The sequence below is a fragment of the Vicia villosa genome, linkage group LG1 (genome assembly GCF_029867415.1).
Source record: "Vicia villosa cultivar HV-30 ecotype Madison, WI linkage group LG1, Vvil1.0, whole genome shotgun sequence".
Taxonomy (NCBI): Eukaryota; Viridiplantae; Streptophyta; class Magnoliopsida; order Fabales; family Fabaceae; genus Vicia; species Vicia villosa.
Genome location: NC_081180.1, coordinates 31,431,214 through 31,454,305, shown reverse-complemented (window position 1 = coordinate 31,454,305; position 23,092 = coordinate 31,431,214). Strand labels below are relative to the sequence as shown.

General features: G+C 32.5%; 2 protein-coding genes across 3 annotated transcripts; one reads left to right on the top strand and one right to left on the bottom strand.

Moving 5' to 3' along the window:
* Nucleotides 1–1,546: 1,546 nt before the first annotated feature.
* Nucleotides 1,547–10,988, top strand: LOC131606312 (heparanase-like protein 3). The gene is made up of 9 exons (XM_058878594.1): nucleotides 1,547–1,984; nucleotides 2,232–2,268; nucleotides 2,380–2,569; nucleotides 2,679–2,836; nucleotides 2,914–3,144; nucleotides 3,229–3,418; nucleotides 3,505–3,730; nucleotides 3,813–4,129; nucleotides 10,687–10,988. The coding sequence occupies exons 1-9, from the start codon at nucleotides 1,748–1,750 to the stop codon at nucleotides 10,943–10,945; spliced, it is 1,845 nt and encodes a 614-aa protein (XP_058734577.1). The 5' UTR covers nucleotides 1,547–1,747; the 3' UTR covers nucleotides 10,946–10,988.
* Nucleotides 10,960–16,944, bottom strand: LOC131633042 (probable anion transporter 6, chloroplastic). 2 transcript variants are annotated; one of them, XM_058903763.1, is made up of 15 exons: nucleotides 16,364–16,944; nucleotides 16,103–16,248; nucleotides 14,871–14,970; nucleotides 14,414–14,466; nucleotides 13,730–13,804; nucleotides 13,556–13,636; nucleotides 13,404–13,465; nucleotides 12,993–13,054; nucleotides 12,712–12,827; nucleotides 12,554–12,590; nucleotides 12,317–12,412; nucleotides 11,879–12,020; nucleotides 11,713–11,765; nucleotides 11,515–11,601; nucleotides 10,960–11,419 (listed from the first exon to the last, which is right to left on the bottom strand). In XM_058903763.1, exons 1-15 carry the CDS (start codon nucleotides 16,736–16,738, stop codon nucleotides 11,318–11,320), a joined length of 1,587 nt encoding a protein of 528 aa, XP_058759746.1. In that variant the 5' UTR covers nucleotides 16,739–16,944; the 3' UTR covers nucleotides 10,960–11,317. The 2 variants fall into 2 exon arrangements, with proteins under 2 accessions (XP_058759746.1, XP_058759738.1); XM_058903755.1 differs by having other exon boundaries at nucleotides 12,993–13,057; nucleotides 16,364–16,943.
* Nucleotides 16,945–23,092: the final 6,148 nt, after the last annotated feature.

Below are 23,092 nucleotides of genomic sequence, written 5' to 3'. Positions count from 1 at the left end.
ATTTTGGACGTGTGATTCGAATCACACTATCAACCAAATAAAAATAAAATTTTATGTATAAAGTCCTCGTTTAATTTCCTAAGAGAGAAAGGCAAAGAATTCATAATTAATTGCATTATGCTAAATATAAATAAAAGTAGTTTTTTATTTTTTATTTTTTCAAAGTCTTAGGTCAATAAATTACTTTTTTTAGTCGAGCATTGTGTTAGGGTCTTAGGTTTTGTTTTAAAAACCGGATCGAACTGGCCGGTTAGATCGATCAGACCGGGAATCGGAGGAGTCACAGTCTGGTATGATTGCTGAACTAGATATGTTATTGAACTGGTGATAACCGGTCAAAACTGAAAAAACCGGTGAACCGGCGGTTTTAGAAAACCTGTGAACCGGCAGTTTTAGAAAAACAATGGTTCAAATGCATACTCTTTTTTGCCCGCACAAAACGACGCTGTTTTCATGATTTTTTTTTTATAAAAATATAATTATAATATAATTAGACTTTATTCAAACCTTATTTTATTTGGAACAATTTTTCCCTGTTTACAATTAGACTTGGTTTAAAATTTATTTAAATTTATATTTTGTATTATTTTGTTGTGAGTGATGATTATATTTAGAATTTGAAGGTAAAAAATAAACATGTGAAATTATGATATTTTAAAATTGTAAAATTTTGCAGGTGTTGTGATATTTTTAGAGACTAAGTCATCAAGTTCGATCGATCTAATAAATATATAGTATTGCAATAGAGATCGGTTTATTCAACCGAGTTATTCCGTTTAATCTGATTTAGTCATGCGGTTCGACAAGTAACCCAGTGATTCAACCAATAAACCAGTGACCTAATACCCTCACCGATTTGATGACCGACCCAATTTTTAAAACACTGGTCTTAGGTCTTTAAATTTTACTTAGAAAGTAACATTATTTATAACTTTTAAAATAAATAGATTGATTTTCATGCATCGGAAATTAAAAAGTCTTATACAAATTCATCCAATTAAATCATCTAAAATAAATGCTTTTAATGATACTTAAAAAAAATAATATAATAAAAGAATTTCATTCAATTATATTTATTTATTATTAAAAATATTAAATAATTTATTTTTAAATTTTAATAAAAATAATAATTTATTTTATCAAATTGAATAATACTTAATAATTACGTACACAATTAATCATGAGTTGAAAAAATATTTAATTTAATTCAATTAATTACAGACAAAACTCTTATTTTCAATAGTTTTTCTTAATACTTACTTAGTATATTTGATTAATTATCATCTTTCATTTTACAATTAAATAATATTTTTAAATATATTTTAATTTAATAGTATGTATAAAAAGTTTAACTTTTTTGGTGCATACATCTTAGTAAATTGTAAAACAAAACGGTCACCATTTTTCATTTTCCCTAACATTAATTTGGAACTAATAATATTTAAATAATGAGTGTTTTTTATTATACGCAATAAAAACACTTGTTTTTCAACCTGAGTAAGTGTGAGTTTTTCTCTCACATTGTTTGTATAAATAATACCAAATATTTTGCCAGCAATATACAAATGAAATTCTACTGTCTTTTCCAGCAGGCCTTTGTACAGTCATAACAAACTTTCTTGTACCTAAGTTTTTGTCATTCCTCTGATGCTACTGCTCTGCTGCAACAAAACCTCAATTCTTTCTTGTTTCTGCTGACCCATTTATGCAAAAACCATAAAGATCTTAACTTTTATTCATTCTGGAAATGGGTTATCAAAATAAGCTTCTGGGTATGTTTTTATGTTTTTACTTGTTAAGCTTCAATGGAGTGAATGGTATAGGAAACTCTTCAACTTCTGATAAAGGAGTTGTTGTCATTCATGGCAAAGCTTTTATTGGAAGGATTGATAATGATTTTGTTTGTGCTACTATTGATTGGTGGCCACCTGAGAAATGTGACTGGGGAAAATGTAGTTGGGGTCATGCTTCTCTGCTTAATCTGGTATATGATTTTTTCTTCTTCTGCTGTTTGTGGTGTTTTAGTTCTCTGTTGCTATGTAAAAAAAATTATACCTTTTTTAGTAAAGAGAATCATTATGTACTAGTTAATTATAGAGAACAAATTGATTATTTTCTGGCAAAGTAATGATGAGATTATATCATAAACTTTTCGATTGCGCGATAGGAATGTTATAGAGTTGATAAAGTTAAAGAGGTGATTTTGATCTTGTAATTTTGATCTCATGCAGGACCTCAATAACAAAATTTTGTTAAATGCAGTAAGAGGTAATAGAAAATTCGCACGTCTGTTTATGTTTCAGAGAAATTTTATTGATGTTTCATGACTAGTTTTGATGAAAGATTGTTAAGATGTAATTGCTTCTGATTGTTTTGCAGCTTTTTCACCCTTGAAAATTAGATTGGGTGGCACCTTGCAAGATATTGTGACATATGGGACTAAAGATAATATGGAATCTTGTATTCCATTTGTTATGAGTCCTAAAGATAAGTTTAATTTTGGTTTCACTCATGGATGCTTACCAATGCAAAGATGGGATGAGCTAAACAGCTTTTTCCAAAAAGCAGGGTAAAAATCACTTCTTCCTTTAGAGTTATAAAAAAAATTGTGAATTAGGACTAAACAGATTCATTCATCTTTTGTGATTTGGAAACTGTTTTGGTCAAGTATATTTCAGGGTTAAAGTTATATTTGGATTAAATGCTCTTGCTGGAAGATCTTTTACTTCTGATGCTGGTGCTGTTGCTGCTGTTGGACCTTGGAACTATGCCAATGCCGAGTCTCTTATACGTTATACGGTTGCCAAGAAGTATAAAATTCATGGTTGGGAATTTGGTAAGTGAATGTTTTTTTTGTTACAATTAGAATGAAAAGAAAAATGGAAATTACCAGAAGCTTTTTTTATTGGACAGGTAATGAGTTGTGTGGACATGCAATTGGAGCAAGTGTTACTCCGGATCGATACGCTTCTGATGTAATTGCTTTAAGAAATATAGTCCAAGATGTATATAGAGGGGTTGAGCCAAAGCCACTAATCATTGCACCTGGAGGCTTCTTTGATGTGAATTGGTTTACGGAATTCTTGAACAAATCGAAGGATTCCGCAAATGTGGTCACACACCATATTTATAATCTCGGACCAGGTACTTTCCAACAAAAGATGATAAATTTTCATGTTTTCTCAATTTCCATGAATTTGATTTTAACTGAAAGCTATTTACATACAGGAGTTGATGATCACTTAGTCGAGAAAATTCTCGATCCAACCTTTCTTGATGGAGTGACTGACATATTCCGCAACCTTAAAAATGTACTTCGAAGTTCACGAAGCTCGGCTAAAGCATGGGTTGGTGAAGCTGGAGGGTCTTACAATAGCGGCCGCCATCTTGTGTCTGATGCATTTGTCAACAGCTTCTGGTTAGTGTAACTCTCCGCGATTTATGAATATATAAGTAGGACTTTCTTTGAAGCGTTTTATCGATATATAATCATATCAAACGCAGGTATTTGGATCAACTAGGCATGTCAGCTACTTATGGCACCAGCACATATTGCAGACAGACATTGATAGGAGGAAACTACGGTTTATTGAATACAACTACTTTCATGCCAAATCCAGACTATTACAGTGCTCTTCTTTGGCACCGACTCATGGGATCACGCGTTCTGTCAACTACCTTCTACGGAACAAAGAAGATCAGAACTTATGCTCATTGCGCAAAGGAATCTGTGAGTGAAGTTTTTCTAGTACAATTATTTCGAAGATATGTTGTTATTTTGCAAAATCTGATTTGATGATACTATCTTACAGAAGGGAATCACAATACTGTTTCTGAATTTAGACGACAGCGCCACTGTAAATGCACGAGTGACCTTAAATTACGCGAAGAAACCTTCGCCTCCTTATGCGGAAAAGTTACAGAGGAGAGAGTATCATTTAACAGCCCAAGATAGAAATTTGCATAGCCAAACAATGTTACTAAATGGAAACATTCTAAGTGTAGACTCGGCGGGTGATATTCCTCTGTTGAATCCTATATATGTTGATTCTTCAAAGCCAATAACAGTTGGCCCTCTCTCTATTGTATTTGCTCATATACCAGATGCTGCTGTTCAAGCTTGCAGCTAGTTATAGCTCGATGAAACTAGGCGAACCGAAAATCGGTTTCGCTTGGTGGTTGATAATAAAGTTAAACATAGTAGAATACACAAAAAAGTACTATTGTTAGTTTGTTTGGAGGGCCAAGCCCTAGGAATTGGATTGATTTTGCATATTCCCATTAGACTATTCAGTTTATCATTTATCATGACAACTGTATATTTCATTATTATAAATTGAAAGCGACATTCAATTTCATACCATAGGTAGTGAGTCATTTTCTGTCACAATTTTAATGCTGGATTTTTCTCAATGCGCATAGCCCGTGTAGTAACGACATTCTAAATTAAAAACTTGTCTGATGTCAAATACGACACATGTGATTAAATTCAATTGTTTATATTTTCTTAAGTTATTACCGACGTTTACGTGTCTGTCTCATGTCTGGTATCTTTGTCTGTGTCGTTTTTAAAGCTCATGCGATTTTGGGCAATTTTCTTTTGATAAATGAGAGCCACAGAGATGAATCAGAGGCATGTGTACGTTTTTATGACCTTTGTTTATCTTACAACTAACATTACAGGAATATGACAAGACAAAAGAATGAAAATTTATTGCATGGAAGTTTGGTGAGATATTAATGAGTTTAAAAAAATGTTGACATTACTCAAATTGTCTTGTATGGTTGAAACTTGAAAGCAAAGCATCAAAAGTTAGTATATTTGCAACAAATAATTGACTTAGAGATTACAACATGTCACTGTTCTTTTTTGGTGACCAACCAGCATCATCTATTGAAAAATATGCAACTGTTTTAGTATGCTACAATTGAAAGAAAACAAAAACTTAATATACCTACCTACATGCTACTATGCTATCATTAATTTGTACATGTAGTGATATCTAGTAGTATAAAAATGAATTTCAAATTAAATACAGAATGATATGCATTATATTATGAGAAAACATCTATAATTAGAAACAACCTATACTCTATGAATGTGTTATATTCATAAGATAACCAGTGAAGGCTACACCTACAATTCCATGTGCATCCTCAACAGTCATACCCTGAGAAAATAGAAAATTAAAAAAGGAAGAATAGTCGGATACAATTAAAAACAAGTATATGAAGAATGTTCTTTGACTTAAAATAATAATAATGGATATGAAGGAGGGTTCTATAGTTGCCACTAATTTGAATTATATAGTTTATTTTGATTAATTGTGTTATTTTAGGTGAATTGAGTGTCTAAAGGGTATTTTAGTAATTGAATACTTACTAGAATTGTTGAGTTAAGAGAGTTAAAATTTAAATTAGAAGTATTTAATTTATTAATGATAATTATATAATTTTAAGTTAGTTTAGTAGTAATTAAAATAAATAGAATTTAATAAATAAATAAATCTTTAGTTATAATTAAATAGTTATTTGATTGAGATATTTTAAAATAATTATTTAATAATAAAAATGTTACGGTAACATTTTATTTAATTAAAATAATTTATTTAATAGAAATAATTTATTTAATTCGAATTAATTTTATAAGTATATTACCGTTAGATATTTTTTTAACATTAGTTTAGTACGAGGGGTGTGTGAGCAACAATAGGGTTAATTGTATATTTGGGACGTTTGATTGGAACTATAAGTTATAACAAAAATGTTAGAATTAGGTTAACGAAAGAAAAAAAATTGGAGCGGTTGAAGCATTTGGGAATTTAGGAAGCGGATGTGAGGGAACAGATAAGTGAATTGCACAGAGATACATAAAGGTTTTGTGGAAGCTTCATCACGAGGTAAGAGGGATTACTTTACAATATGGTGATAATTAGACAGTAGGATGGTGTGGGTCAATACCCTCCCATCAACTCCATGGGTTTTATGCGTTTTTCTTTAAGTTTCTGTAAGTTATGATCTATTTGGCCAAATGGAGTTTGGGCAAAATTCTTTAGGCACCGTAGGTTATTTTCTCTTTGAGATTGCAACAAATAACGTTGGACGCGAAATGTATTTTATCTCGGCGAAGACATCGAAGTAACGAATGACGTCATGAAAAGTTTCCACTTAACACCTCAGTGATTCGAAAATCGAGGGTTATAATTATATGCACATGGGTTCGAACCCAAGCAACTGCACTTTTAATATTTACAAAACTAGCGTATGTTTTATATCGGTTTTATAAAAAACAGAGGTGTATGATTACTATTATTTTTTTTAGTTTTTTAAAATTTGTTACATTATTTACCCAGAATATTAAATTGTTTAACTCAATATTACATTGTTTACACATAATATAAAATTAAAATTAAAGTAAAATTCCATATAGTTCAAGATAAAAATAAATTTCTCTAGGGTCAAGATAGAAATCAAATTTCCTCGAGATTTAGACTTTAGATCTTTTGTTCCTGATGGAAAAAAGGGTAAGATAATTAAGATCAAATATCAAATATCAAATTATTTTCGATTAAAATAAATATTTAAGAAGACAAACCTTGAAGCCAAAAAAATTTCTACTCTTGCAATCCATCAAAGAGAACTTTTTCATGCGTCCTTAGGTTTCAAGCGCTTCATATCTTTCGTTTAGGTTATATTTTCAATATTCAGCATGGTTTTATAATGGATATCCCTTAGGTTTCACGTGGATCACTAATGGAAGCGTATTGAACATTGACGAATATTAAATGGACAGAAAATATTTGTTAAGGCCGGTGAAGAAAATATAAAAAAACGCTTAAACATCACCTCGGGCATGTAAAACCACCGAGATGAATGCGCATTTTTTTGTAACATTGTCTTGACATAATATTAAAAATACATTATATACAACAAATCTTCGATGATATTAAGATTTAGATGCTAGATATCCCATACAAGATGATAGAGATCTTTGGTGGAATCCAAGTTTTGTTGCATACCTTTATGTTGCATATGCAAAAAAACACTCCATAACTTATCCAACTTGTGATGGGTTATATGTTCCAACCATGAGAATATTTATTTTATGCACTTCGAATCCAACCCATAGATATGTTGTAGTGGTGGTAAATATTTCCTCTCTTTGGGGATGCTTCATATTATTAAGAATTAGAGTAAAAACTGTTTAACGAGTATTTATATAGTAAAGAATGATTAATATACCCCTTGGTTAACTGTAAAATCGTGGTAAATAATCATCTCATTTAAACTATCACCTCGGTTTTTAATAAAAATCGAGGTGTATAATTCTACATTTTTTTAATTTTAAATATTACATTGTTTACACAAAATTTTAAGGTAAATTGTTTACAACAAATATTTTCAACAAATATTTGCAGTTATAACAACAAATATTTGCAGTTATTACTGATAAGTTAATATCCCTTCTCTGTTTAACTTTTCAAAGGTTGAGAACCCTTCTTTGTGTAACTTGAAGCAAGAATGATTTTTTGCACTTGCAATCTATCAAATGAGCAAAAATACAACAACAAAATCAACATCATTATGTGAGATAGATTGCAAGGGCAAAAAAAATATTTTGTTCTAAATAGAAGAACATAGGAGATTTTTTATGTCTTGCAATCCATCCTAAAGAATGATGCATGCAAGTTTGAGACGACTTCATATAACAAAGGATTAGGTTAAAATCTGTTTGACGAAATCTGATTATTTGATCCCTCGGGTAAAAAGAAACACCAAAGGGTTTGTTCCTTTAGTTTACACTTATAAACAAATAAAAACATAAACTGCAATAGTTGTTTGACGAAATCTGATTATTTGTTCCCTCGGGTAAAAAGAAACACCAAAGGGTTAGTTTTTTTAATTTACACTTATAAACAAATAAAAACATAAACTACAATAGCTAGGATTTGAAGCGTGTACTTATTTGTTTGTACCATCGATTTTCTTAATAACTGAGGGAATATATTATTTTTATTATTATAAAAAAAATAAAACATGGCGCACCTAGGCATAATACCTTTTTTTTTCTGGACGACGTGAAAGTTTAGTCATGAAATGTATTATTTGTAGTATTGTATATATCAGTCACCAAATGTGATTTGGGAGGGATAAATCCCATTTGGCCACTGTGTGTTTATTGATATAATAATAATTTTCTATTTTGTGACCAAATTGGGTTTGGACAATTCCCCTTGGGTCACTGTATTAGACTGTTTGCATGTGATGTTGTGATGATGTCATATAAGTTAATAAGAGTGGCATGTAACTATTGGTGTCATATAAGTATTAACCTTTAAAATTACTATTGAGTTGTTCAATACATTCTATGTAATTTTATATTTCAGAAATTGGAGATTTTGACAATATTACTCTTAAGCACTTCGCCCCTTCAGGTTTCATGCTTACACAATTGTATACATTCTGGAAATTGGTGGTATGAATGACATTACCCTTAAGCACTTTGCCTCTTCAGACTTATGCTTGTGGGACTGTACACATCCCAGAATTGGGGAGGGGGAGGGGTAATCATAAGGGTTATGACATGGGTCTGGGCGTGAGATGAAATTGATCTTTTAACAGCCCCATGAAGCGCCATATAAGTCACCCATGGTCGAGATACACAATGAGATGCTAAATAAGCTACCCATGGTCGGGATACCCCATACACGCCTTTATGGGTATTCATCATCGTGACGTCAACATGTCCAAACACGCCCCTTGAATTACATAATGAATGAATATTTGGTCGTTATGACCATTGAGTGACATTCAATTGTCTCTACCTCCTTTGTTTCATATCAGGGTGAGAGAATCACTATAGAAGAGACACATTTAAAAAAAAAACATAGACTCAAATATTTTAACAGAAAAGTCATCTACAATGACTCTCTTGTGGCTCTATCTGACCAACTTTATAAGAGTTAGCAAATTAGTATTCTTAGTAGGAACAATATCTTTCCAAAATCTCTGTCACGTTATCTTACATAAGTACATAAGATTTTTCGCAGTATATTCTATAAATTTTTCTAATATTTAACGTTTTCTGCAGATATACCTATAGTGTATTTCGGCAAGTAATAGTATTAAAAGTTCAAAATGGAGCGAGGTTCATCAAAAGTTAATTTCTTAATGTGTTAAATATTAACTTTTTTTTATAAATTGTTTTTAAAGGAGTATAATCATAAATTCACTATACAAAAATTTTTAGATAATTAAAAAATTTTAATGAGCAAAGTTTTCGAAATTTTCAAAGAAATTTTCTGAGTTATTCGAAAAACTTCTTTAAAGTTTTTTTTATTGTCTTATATTTTACATCAAAAAATTTATATTAAATTTTTCATAATTTTTATCGAAAAATGTAATATCTAAATTCTTAATTTTTTATGACATGTTAACTTGTACCATTAGCCCTATAGATACATGTTTAAAAAACCACAAGTAAAATTGTGTTGAAAATCTTTTAAAATATACCTAAACTCTAAATTTTTAATAAAGTCAAGGCACAATTTTCAAAACAAAATTTTATATTTAATTCTTGTATCCCTAAAAATTTTATATTTAGTACTATAAAAATTTCTTATAGAATTTTTCAAAAATAAAACTTTAAAATTTTATGGAAAAATTTGTTATTATAATTGTTGTAGTATTTATTTTTTTATATGAAAATTTTTATTGATGATTTAAAATTTTACTAGAAAATGTATTTCTCAATAGAAATTAAAATTTTATTTTTTACAGATAAGAAAATATTATTAAAATGCAATAAAAATCAATAAAAAAATTAAAAATTATTGATCTATAAATATCAATAACTTGTTTACATTATCCCAATATAAAAATTACAAATAAAAATATTGTCAGGTAATAAACCATAAACCAACAACTTACCCTATCTAATTCAACTAGCACAAAAGTAAAGATCAATAGTATCATGCAGGACCTCAAAAGCAAAATTTTGTTAAATGCAGTAAAAGGGTAAGAAAGAATTCACATGTCTGTATTTTTCACAGCAATTTACTTCTGTTTCACTACTGTTTTGAGTGTTTTTTAAAATATCAATGCCTTTGAATGTTTTGCAGCCTTTTTCACCTTTGAAACTAAGATTGGGTGGAATGTTGCAAGATAAACTCACATGTGGGACTGCAGATAATAAGCAACCCTGTACTCCATTTGTTTTGAATCCTAAAGAATTGTTTGGTTTCACTCAAGGGTGTTTACCAATGTAAAAATCACTTCTCTCCCTGTCGAGTTGTAAAAAAAAACATGTGTGCACAGTTTAGAACTAAACAGATTCATCTTGTTAATGTCTGGTACTTTTCAGGGTTAAGGTTACATTTGGATTAAATACTATTACCGGAAGATCTATGAATGAATCGTAGTTTAACTTTTGCAGCTTTGAACTACGCCAATGCCGGAGTCTTTTCTACGGTATACTGTTAGCAAGAACTACCCTATTCATGGTTGGAAACTCGGTAAGCGACAAAGTAGTCTCTGCTACTGTCGCAACTTAAAAATGAAAATTTATTTCTTAAGAATTTATGGTGCTTTTTTTTTGGGCAGGTAATGAATTGTGTGGAAGAGGAACTGGAATAAGTATTAGTCCATATCAGTATGCTTATGATGTAACTATTTTAAGAAACTTAGTTCAAGATTATCTAGAGCAGTTGTGCAGAAACCACTAGTTTACATAGCGCAGAGAAGACAGTATCATTTAACAGCAAAGGATGGAAATTTACATAGCCAAACAATGTTTCTAAATAGAAACATTCTAAGCGTAAACTCGGCTGGTGATATTCCGCCATTGAATCCTATATATGCGGATCCTTCAAAGCCAGTAACAGTTGCTCCTCTCTCTATTGTATTTGCTCATATACCAGATGTTATTACAAAAGTTTGCAGCTAGCTTAGCTCAGTGGCACTAGGTGAAACCAAAAATCTGTTTCCTTTGGCGTTTGATAGGGTTTTGCATATTCACAATGTACTGGAAATTGTAAAATTTATAACAAATAAATTGAAAGTGATATTCAATTTTGTTGCCATAGGTAGTGAATTTTCAAAAATTACAGCATGTCACAACGTGTTTTTTGGTGACCAACCAGCATCATCAATTAAAAATATACACTTTCTATAAACAAATAGTAACTTACCTATGAATCTATGCTATTGTTTCTTTGTACATAAATAACTAATCTTGACTTGTAGATCAAACAGATATACACTCCCTCGGTCAAAAATCTGTTTATCATATGGTTTCGTCGAATGATTGAACCAACTATCAGTTTTCCTCAGAAAAACTTTGAGGCTTACTGCTGGCGAACACCAACCATACGACAGTCCCACTCAAATAGAAGAAGATCGATGGTGCATATAGTGATATCTACATGGTATAAAAATGAATTTCAAATTAAATACAAACAATATGCATGCATCAAATTTTGAGAAAAGAACTATCACTGGAAAGAAACAACTTACACTCCATGAATGAGTTGTATCAAGAAGATAACCGGTGAGGGCTACACCTACGATTCCAGGTACAGCTCCCACGGTATTAGTAATACCCTGAGACAATTGTAAACAAGAAAAAGGTCAGAATTATCGGATACGGATACAATTAAAAACTAGCATATCAAGCAATGTTTCTTTGTATGATATAAGTTCATGCATACATACCAGAAGTATACTTGCATATTCTGGTGAGATGTCTTGATGAGTACAATAAAGTCCTGCAGGAGCGAATAAATACATAAAGTTAAGGCGAAAAAAAACAAAGAATATGATCTGAATAATTTATTATATTAAAAATCAGATAAGTTATATTTACAGGGTTTACTAGTACCTGACAAGGCAAAGCTTGAGAGGGCTAAACCACCTGTGAGAAGGCCCACAATCTCCCAAGGCGGTAATCCTAGATCCAGCGATGAAAGAGTCATACAGACTGCAGGAGATAAAAATGCAATTGATTGGCAGATCTTTCGAACCTATATTTAAGAGAAATTCCGGCGACAGAGAAATTAAGAATAAACGTCAAAACAATCATTACACAAATCAAGGAAATCAATGGATTTTGTTGTGTTTTTATAAAATTAATCGTCTTATTCATAACATACCATTAACTGTTTATTATTGTATTGCACCTATTTCTCTACAAAAACGGCAGTTAGAAAGGAACCGGAGGAGAAAACCGTAAGGAAACATATTTGATATAGTAAGCAGTAAGTATTCATATAATAAGCAACAAATAATTGGTTGAATGATGTTTCAATGCCTCTCATACCGTAGTGGTTTCAACTCCTTTAGAAATCAAGCTGTCAGCCAACTGTGACGCAATACTTGTCACAAATATTGAAGCCAGAGGCGGAAGAATAGACACCTGAAACGATTAAGAACTCACAATTTTTAGTATGTATGTAACTGGCTTATTGCACACATCCTTTCCGTCGAACTCAAACAAATACTGAAAGCAATTAACTTTCAGTCCCAAAGGCATGAAGAAAAAAACTATTAATCTTACCCATGCGGCTTCTGTCAGATTTAGATCCAGCTCCTGACTACACATCATATGGATTGAAGGATTAGATTCTCCATCAGGTAAAAACTGTAAATAATACTAGAGTAAAATGTTACTCTAAAATGTAGAAACAGGTAAAGTATTGAATGCGCAGCGATTACCTAAAATATGTGGGAAGCCATGAGAGACAAGTATAGTGACCCCAACTACCACAGAAATGAGCATATATCATTGCCCATACAGCACGACTTCGGAAAAAGGCCTTCCATGGTACTTCCTATATTTTAAGAAAAAACACAAAACAAAGGTCCGTGGCATATATTGTAAGTATTTACTCAGAAAAAGAATCTAATGAGTGTAAATCTTTACACACACACACACAAACATACATGGGCAAAAAAGTGAATAGGCTCCAAAAATGCCATACATATTTTACCAATACCTTCAAAGAGCTATTCATTTCTGTTAGAGAAGTTTGCCATGATTGTGTCGTGTTGCCCTGTGCTGCTGTGGATAACCAAGGTCAAATGTGAGAAACAACCAATTAAACCACAATCCTCAAAAAGAGTAAACCAAAGAAAAAAGCTTGGAACTGAACAGCACGGGCAACTCATATATAAACATGCAGGCAACATTCAACGCATAACATATAAAGAATGGCATAGTCACAGACACTTTCTTCAGTTATAATTTATCAATTCCTAAACAAAAGCACAGATCATAAGACTAGTCCACTTATATGTTGAAAAAACATTTCCAACGAGAAAGACATTATTTATTACGATTCATTCAATAATAATCAGGTTTTTTTTCGTCAAAATAATAAAACTTAAAACTTAAAAGAAGTGCTTACATGAAATAGATTTTGTAGCTAACTGTGTTTCACCATCTTCGAGAAATTGAAACCCCAAAAACCTTCAAAGTTTATTGCATAACACAAGTCATAATCAAATTACCGGATTTGCAACACAAGATGCTTACTAGATATTTTCTATTTCTACTTACCAAGCAACCCCCAAGAGACCGAATAAATAGAACACTGATTCCCAACCGAGATTTTGGATGAGGGGAGGAGCAAAAAGAAGCCTGACAAATATTAATGTTCAAATTGAGATTAGAATAATAGAAAAAAAGAATTACAATCCCATGATATTCTACTACATGATAGAAATTGCATACCCGAGAACACTTCCGACACTCAAGCCACCAAATACAAATGCTACAGCCCGTGAGCGTTCTTCCAATGGTATTGACCTGTACATGGTGATCAACATTATCAATCACAATGGTGAAGAATAATATAATCGATAGATCATAGAACAACCATAAGGTATTTGTGAAAATACTCTTTTAGCTTACAATCCTAGAATTGAATATAAACACACGTACACAATCTTATGTGTAACTCATCTCAATAAACTGTTGGCTGAGGCGGGAAGCCAGGAACCAACAATTTTACATAGAAGTTAGATTTTACCAAAAAAAGTTAATTTTTCCGCTCAGAGTCACTGTTTGCTTAAAGACTGGATTTTGATTAAATTAAAAATAGCCTCAGTAAGGAGTGAACAGTGTGCGCACCTAGGAACTCATCCTACATTCTTTAAGCAAGATACAACTATCCATTTTGGGAGGGGAGTGGATGGATAGAGTGTGAAATTGTTAAAGTTAGAGTTTCCAGTTTCCCCCATTACACTATAGCAAGAAACTAATCATGTTAAATTATTATGGATCTATTAAGAATAATCTAAACTGAACACACCGCCTAGAATAATAAGATACCTAAAAATATCAAATTATAAAAGAACAATACAAATTAACAACACATTAGAGTGAGCCAAATATGTATTTTGGATGGTTACATGCCTGGCAATGAGATCAGTAGCAGCAGATGGCGAAACACCTTCGCCAATCCCAACCTACAATGGGAGGAAAGTGATCAATATAATAGCATCGAATAATATATCTAATGCAACGAGGGTTAATGTTAAATAGCAATAACCGTAGCAGATATAAGTAGAACATCCAGTGGAAAGATAAATGCTGTAAAACCAAGTTATTCTGTGAGATCAGTCAAAAACTCATGCATAAATTGAAAATTACAATTTCACTGGACTTTCTCATGTAAAATTTGTGTCTATCTATTCACAAAGGGAATATTTATGAAGTGAGAGATAGATATAATAGTTTTAGATGACAGGACCATGTGAAATTTTAACATGACAGGATATATTGACTGCATAAGCAGATAATGGATTATGGATCTGCAAAGTAAGAAAAAATATACATTAAAGGGGAAAAAAGTTAAAACGAAATTACTGACCAAAATCCTTGTCAATAGTAAGCCGGGCAAATATCCGGCAAGAAAAGGAACAAGAGCTGTAGCCAATGACCATACTAGTACTCCAACTTCAAGAACTTTTCTGAAACGTAATGACAACAGTTTAATATCATAAACACAAAAGGCAAACTGAAATATTTAGTACCAGCTGTGAATGAGATAATTGTCAATAAAAGAGGTTGTTCGGACTTCGGACAATGTTTTGTTAATGATATCGCAGGTTAGATGCAGGTAGCTTAATGTGATGAAAAGTGCATCAAACAAAATTATTATATGAATCCTTAAAGAACAAAGATGACAGATTTTAAAAAAGAAAAGGTATTCGACAATAAATGTTTGAAGTTACTTAAAGATTATATAATTGGTGTTTAGAAAGGCATTTCAACTATTTAAATTTTAACTTGAACTGTGGGAAGGAACAAATATGAACTTCACTACATTCCTGAACAGAAAATCGGTAACAAGTTAACTTACTAAATGACCCCCTCCTGGATCCAAACATGATTCTTATACTAATCATCTTGAAGGAAAACATAACTTAAAAATACATCAATATCAAAAACTCTGAACCATTTGTGGCCAAACACCCAAATTTCATTCAGGAACAAAATTCAATAATCCTCCAGTCTTTTACAATTAACATGTATGCATCATTTTCATCAGCATGAAGAAACTTATGGAGTGGAGACAATTGTCAATTAGGTGCATCAAAATGGAAAAGTTTTAATGCACAGTGAATATATTTGGTTTCAATGTCTCCGTTCCTTGTAGAATATAAATTAAACGTAGACCAGAAATAAATGCAATATTCTTATACCAATCGTATGCCAGCTCAGTTATGCTTTGTTCTCTTAACCTCCGCACTAACTTTCCAAATAGCTCAATAAGCCATCCAAAGCCCTCAAGTCAAGTTCACACACCATAATACCTTTACTTTATTTATATAATAATAACTACATTTGGAAATGTTACCCCCAGACGGAAGTTAAAGACTAATCCTTCGAGGTACGTAGTTATTTAAAGGGCCGACCTCTCCCAATACGCGCTCTTCCATAAACACCTTAAGAGATCGAACTCACACCCACGTGCTTAAAAGACCTAGTTATTTGTCAACTATGCCATATCATGCTGGTACATTTGGAAATGTTTGTAAATGAGCCCTATCCCTCTTTAACATCAACTTTGGATAAGGATAGAACATAGAAGAAACTTACCTGCCACCAAAAATCTTGGCTAACCAACCACCAGGCAATTGACTCAATGCATAACCCCAAAAGAATGAAGACTGAACCAACCCTGCCGTTGATGAGCTCCATCCAAATTGATGCGACAATGGAATTATCGCAATACTCAAATTCACCTGCACCCAATTCAACACAACAGAATTCTAACACTGCCCTTCAAACTCACAATCATAAAAATTCAATTTTGATTTCAGGGTTTGAAATAATAATGAAAAGGAAGAATAAAGTAACCTTGTCCATGTTGCAAATAACGAAGGCAAGTGAAGTAGTCCCTATGAGTTTGTATCTTAGGGGAAGATTCTTCCATGGTGGCCAATTCACAGAAAAACCCTCTAGATGATGTTGCTCCACATCATTGTCAAGGTCTGTGAGAGCATTGGGCTTGGCCTTGGAGACTTTATTGTGGCTTTCTTTGGTTTCTTGTTGTTGAGTGTTGTTGTTACATGATACTAGTACTATTCTGTGTCCGTGGATGAGTTTGGAGGGTGTGAAATGGAAGCGTTGAAATGGGGTTTTGATGAAAGGGTTGTGTGAGTTTGTTCTGTGAATATGAGTTTGAGGGGAAAAGAATGATTTGTTATGTGGTTTGGGAGTGAATATGGTCATTTTGATGAGTTTTGAGAAGGAATGGAATTGTGGTTGTTTTTAGAAGATTGGGCAGTGCCATAGCATGATATGGTATGACATCAGAGAAGGCAGGGAATAGGAAAGTATGCTACTGCGAGGTAGCCACGGGGGAGATGCTGCTTGTGGCTCACATCAAATGGGAGATTTTGAACTACACACGACAACACAATTTGTTTTTTTGTTTGATAATTGTTGAAACTTTGAGTATTGTCCTAGGGCACCTTGTCCTATGGTGTGTGTGACTTCAAAAAGTATTAGATAATTTTTAATCCGTTCTTTTTTTTCTCTATGTGATACATGTCGTAGAGATTTGTTAAAGTTTTATGATGGTTGTCACCTATATAACATAACTCTCTTTTTTTATTCGGGCTTGTATCGGCTATGTATAGTAAAGTTAACCATATTATAGAAATTCAACAAAATTTTATGTTGGTTGTCGATTGCTTAATACAAATCTCTTTTTATCTGAGTTTGGGATCAACTATGTATAAAAATGGGGTGACATGTTCTCAGATAGATTTCTTTCTTATCAGAAAGTATGATAGGAAGATTTGCTTGGACTCTAAAGTTATTCCAAGAGAGAGTTTGACTTTCCAACATAGATTTTTGGTTATATATGTAAAAATTAAGGGGAGAACAAAGAGAATAAATCATATGGTAGCGCCACAAATCAAGTGGTGGCATTTAAGGGTGAAAAATATAACACCCTAAAAACTCCAACGCATAATAATATGAAATAATCTGAATATAAAGGAATATTCACATTTTGGGTGTCACACATCACATCACAAACCTGCTCTGTAACACTTTTAAATAAAACATATAATTCAAAACACATGTCATCACATGCTCGCCTTTACTTAGGCTCATCGCAACAAAATTAATCAACAAATGCCATCACATGCTCGCCTTTACTTAGGCTCATCGCAACAAAATTAATCAACACACATCTCATCAATTAAATAAATCTCGTGATAAGCTTTATTTGAAATCAAACGCATTCATGGCAAAAGCCTTCAACATCAAAACTACTCAAAAATATCAAGAATTATAATATATACTCTCGCAACCATAATTCCTAATAAAATAAATCATAAACGTTCGCCCATCCGGTGTTACAAATCATAGCAACATAATCTAAAACACATAAAACAGAAAGGAGCACAGAACAACACAAATAACAAAGGGGTGAGAATACGCTCAAAACATATAATGGTGCAAAAGAAATGCAAGGGTGGCCTAAAACAAAGATATCATCTCTCATACATTTCAAATCACATCAATTAGCATAACTCATCTGTGTTGGAACAAACATGGTTACATCCCTTAGATTTTGATGATAACAAAGTATTTAAAGAACAATGGGGATTGCTAACATTTGTTAAAGTGTGCAGAATCATTAATTGAAATCTAACAAGGTTCTGATCAAGAAAGATCATTTGAAGAGAAGCATAAGACTCAACTTTTGAGTGGTCAGAATCTGAAGTTCCAGCTTCTGAAGGAGCCTCGAACTCTAAAGAGTGAGACTTCATCTCAGCATCTGTAGATGTATCAGATTCTACAAAAAAAAGTTGTACTTCCGTGTGTCCTAATTTTTTAGAAGATCAACTAGGGTTCTTAGCGCAAGGCCCAAGTCAAGTTGACATGTTTCTGTTTGTCTACCTCAACATCTTGGTAGACACCGAGTTCAAAAAAAGGACACATGGGATAATGTTGTTATACAAAGGTTGAAAATCTTTAAAAGGATCAACTTCCAACGTCTCTCTTGGAATTGCTTCTCAACATTGTTCACTTGTACAAGTTACCTTCCAACGTCTCTCTTGGAGATGCTTCTCAACATTGTTCACTTGTACAAGTTACCTTCCAACGTCTCTTTTTCTGCCTCTATAAAAGAAGTTGAAGAAGTTGAAGATTTGAAGAAAGACAACTAACCAACCATCTAAAAGGAACTATACTAAACATATTGTTGAACTAAAATTAGTTGCTACGCAAAGTCTTGAGATTTCTTATTTTTGTATATCTTAGAAATCATAAGTGTTTTGAGAATCTTTGTGTGTGTTTTATCTTTTCTTTGCTTCTGATTTTATATCAAGTATAGTTGATATCTATTCTCCTAAATTATTTGTTTAGAGTTTAACAGAAGTCTCGTGGTTGATTGAGCAAAGAAAGTCTCTTGCTATGTTACTTGAGCAGGAGTCTCTTTCTAGTGAGATTGAGTAGTTGAGGTCTCTTTGTAGTGTGATTGAGCAAGTGAAGACTCTTGATAGTTTACTTGAGAAAGTTGTAATCTATTTGATTATAGTGAAAATCTCTTGTGGGACAAAGGGACTGGACTATTCTCAGTTGTAGAGGAACCAGGATACATCTGTGTGTTCATTTATCTTCCCGCTTATGTACCTTTAATTATTCCACTGTCATTATCTTTGTGTTCGGTATATATGAAATTTTTTAGATCCTGAAGTTGTTTTTAAGAAGTGAAAAAGAACTTACATACACAATTCAACCCTCTTTCTTGTGTATTTTTCCCATATTCAGTTGGCATTAGAGCACAGTCTATGCTAAACACTTAACAATGATACAAAAAAAGATCCTAAAGAGAAAAATATATTAGATGACTAGCTCTCCTACTGTAAGTAATGTTACTAGTGATGGTGGTATATCATATGAGTATAGTGCTCCTGAAAAGAGTCATTACTCTGTCAGGCCACCTACATTTAGTGGTGATTCCACTCAGTTTGAGTGATGGAAAAGCAAGATGTATACTTATATCATTGGTCTTAATGATGATTTGTGGGATATCCTTGAAGATGGCATAAACATTGAAGTTAATGATGTTGGAATGGTTGTTGATAGAAAAACTGTCACACTAACTCAGAAGAAAATTTATAGAAAATGTCATAGAGTTAGAGGTATTTTGATTGAAGCTCCACCTCATTCTTAGTACATCAAGATTATTGATAAATCTACTGCTAAGACTATCTTTGAGTCCTTTTGTTCTACTTATGAAGGAAATCTTCAAATCAAAGTGTTAAGGTCAACCTTCTTGTACAACACCAAGAGCTATTCAGAATGAAAGATGATGAAGATATTGAAACCATGTTTTATATGTTTCAATTCTTGTATCAGGCCTTCAGGTTCTGAACAAAAATTATACCATATATGATCATGTAACAAAGATCTTAAGAAGTATCCCTGTTAGATTCAGACCATAGGTCACAGCTATTGAGGAGGTTAAAGGAACAAGAGATCCCATGGTAGAAGCAGTGGCTTCAGAGACTCTAATTCTAGAGATAAAGCTGATGATCAAAAGAGTTGCTTCAACTTCAACAAGCCTGGTCACTTCATAGTTGAATGTCCTTAATTACAAAAAAACAAATCAAATAAGTACATCTTCAGAAATAGATTCAAGAAAAGTTTCATGGTAACATGGGACAAATTTGATGATCAAGAAAGTGAAATTAAAGATGCAGGAGAAGCCAATATGTCATTGATGGCTCTCACATCATTTGACAAGGAATCTGAATCCATCTCTGGTTCAGAATCAAAAGATCAAGATGAGGTATTTTCTAACTTATCTCATTCTAATCTTATTACCTTCATTCAAGACCTCTGAGACGTTGCAAAGATAAAGCAACACACATGAAAGCTTTAAAGAGAGATCATAATCTTTTGAAAGAGGTATTAAAAGTCTCTCAAAATAAATTTGAATCACTGGAAAAAGATCATAATTCTCTTTTAAATAAAGTTCCTGATAAAACAGTGAGTGGGCATGAAATGATTTTTCAAAACTTTATCACAACAGGTCTTGAAAGAATTAAACTTGTTTCCATGATCTATGGAGTAAGTAAGAGAAAAGGAGAAGTTCTGGGATAGAATGGAGAATGCTACAAAGTTCAACTCTTAAAAAAAACCCTCAGACTCTTCTTCTTAAAGCATAGCTCAAACAGAGCTGAAAACTTATTTTGTACCTGCTTCTAATAAAGGTAAGCATCTGAACCAATCAAAACCTAAGATAATTGAATTAAAGGTCCTGAAAAAATCAATACCTAGGAATTCAAAGTCAAAGGTCTTGAAGAAATCAAAACCTAAGATTCAACAGTCAAAGGTTTTAAATAAAGTAGAACACAAACCTCCTAAGTCAAAGATTCTGAAGAAAACTGAACCAAAGACTTTTGGATCAAAGGTTTTGAAGGGTTCATAAGCCAAAGTCAAGACTTATCCAAGATAAAACTTTTATAAACAAAAAGTTTGGAATGAGTCTAGACTTTTAGGCGTGATATTTTATACGGTGTTTTCTTGTGTGCAAGATTTCAATCAAATCCTAAAGAGGCTCACTTAACTACTTTTAAGAGAATCTTTAAGTATCTAAAAGGAAAAACAAATCTATGACTTCTTTATAAAAAATCCCTAGATTATAAGCTAGTTGGATTATGTGATGATGATTATGCTAGGGATAGAATTGAGAGAAAATCCACTGGTGGAAACTCTCAATTCATAGGTGAAAACCTAATATCATGGGCTAGTAAAAGACAAACAATTATTGCTCTGTCTACAGCAGAAGCAGAATACATCTTAGCTGCTAAATGTTGTACACACCTACTCTGGATGAAATATCAGCTAGAGGTTATCATATATGTGGAAGCAGTATACCTATTTTCTGTGATAACAATGCTGCCATATGTTTGACAAAAAATCTTGTTCAATATTCTAGAACCAAACACATTGAAATAAAACATCACATTATTAAAGATTATGTTCTGAAAGGTGTAATAGATATTAATGAAGGTTAAGGAAACACATGAAATGGGGGTTTGAATTGGGTTTCTAAAATGAAAATCTTTTGCAACCCAAAACAATCAAGGAGAGAACTTGGAATAAAAATAATGAACTCCAATATTTTTATCCTGGTTAGATGTTAACGAAGCTACCTCTAGTCCACCCACCAAGGTGACTTGCCTTATCACAAGGACTTAATCCACAATAACCAAACTTGATTACAACCACAAAGACATACTATCAATGTCTTCTTGAGAAATTCTGACTATACTCTAGTCTCTCAAGGAAATACAACTCAGAAGTTGAGATATAAAGTGCATTACAAAGATGCTTTTATAAAAGCAGATTACACGAATGAATTACAAAGATTTACACACAAAAATATTTTCTTTGAAAGTGTATGAACAAAAGTTGCCGTTCTATAGTTAATTACTTTGAGTTAGAAAAAGTAATTGGATTTGTGTTAGGATTCTAATATTGTCAAATATAAATAATAATAAGAATGCAAATAATGAGAATTTGTTAATGATTAAGGAAATATGTTGAGCTTTTAGGGTTCATCAACCTATTCCTATACAACTTATGGATTAATTCACAATTGAACAATCATTTGAACTATTACCTTCACTTATCCTCAAATATGATTCCATGTCTGCAAACCAAATTAGATAACTTTTACCGGTATGAGATTCGATCTCTCCAAATATCAATAACGATAATAGTAATTAGGAACGATAATTATGAAAACCCAATCACAATTCCATCTCTGCAAATTGCAATTGAATCAATATAGTAACCTAGGGCAAAAGTAAAAATCCTCTCTTTCGATCAAGGATTCAACAATGATGTAAATTAAAAGCAAGGTTTCTTATTGATAATAAAATTCAAACAATTGTTCATAGGAAAGAATCAATGGTATTGTATATTCATAGGTTAACTACTACCTTAAACTCAACACGAGGAATTTAGCTCTCCATAGACATGAAGAACACACAAGAATTAATGGAGGGATTCATCTTCATCAATGGAATGTCTTCGATTGGTAAAGAATTGGCCTTCAATTGTTGTTCTTGACTGCAAACTCAGAATGCTCTCCTAATTTCGCTCACAAAAGATCTCCCCTTCACTTGGAAGCTAGGGCTTCTATTTATAACTTTTGGGCTTTTAACGCCGAGGCCGCGGCGCGACAACGGAGGTGCGCGGCGCGATCAGAAACAGAGACTTTGGCGCGGCGCTGGCTAGGACTCCCGCGGCGCGCCCTTGTCAGACTTCAACTTTTTGCTTTGCCTTTGAGACTTCCAGCTTCCTTTTCTCTTCTTGTTTTCCTAAAGCTTCAGTTCAGCTCTAAACCTGCATAAATAACACCCACAAGTGATTCGATTTGCTTTATACATGAACTAAACTTATTCAGTTCAATTCTTCATAAAAACCTATGGATTCATCACAATTTGCATTAGTTTAGAGAAGAAATCACTTATCTTAACACATGAATTTACCATTAATTTACTCCTAACAAACTCTCCCCAACTTAGAGTTTTGTTTGTCCCTAAACAAAAT

Excerpts from the sequence above, each read along its gene's own strand:
- LOC131606312 (XM_058878594.1), top strand. The coding sequence starts at position 1,748 with ATGGGTTATCAAAATAAGCTTCTGGGTATGTTTTTATGTTTTTACTTG. Across the intron at positions 3,145-3,228 it reads TATTTATAATCTCGGACCAG|GAGTTGATGATCACTTAGTC; the intron begins GTACTTTCCAAC and ends ATTTACATACAG. Across the intron at positions 4,130-10,686 it reads GCTGTTCAAGCTTGCAGCTA|TTCAAGATTATCTAGAGCAG; the intron begins GTTATAGCTCGA and ends TAAGAAACTTAG.
- LOC131633042 (XM_058903755.1), bottom strand. The coding sequence starts at position 16,738 with ATGACCATATTCACTCCCAAACCACATAACAAATCATTCTTTTCCCCT. Across the intron at positions 12,828-12,992 it reads AAATGAATAGCTCTTTGAAG|GAAGTACCATGGAAGGCCTT; the intron begins GTATTGGTAAAA and ends CTTAAAATATAG. Across the intron at positions 12,591-12,711 it reads TGGCTTCCCACATATTTTAG|TCAGGAGCTGGATCTAAATC; the intron begins GTAATCGCTGCG and ends TATGATGTGTAG.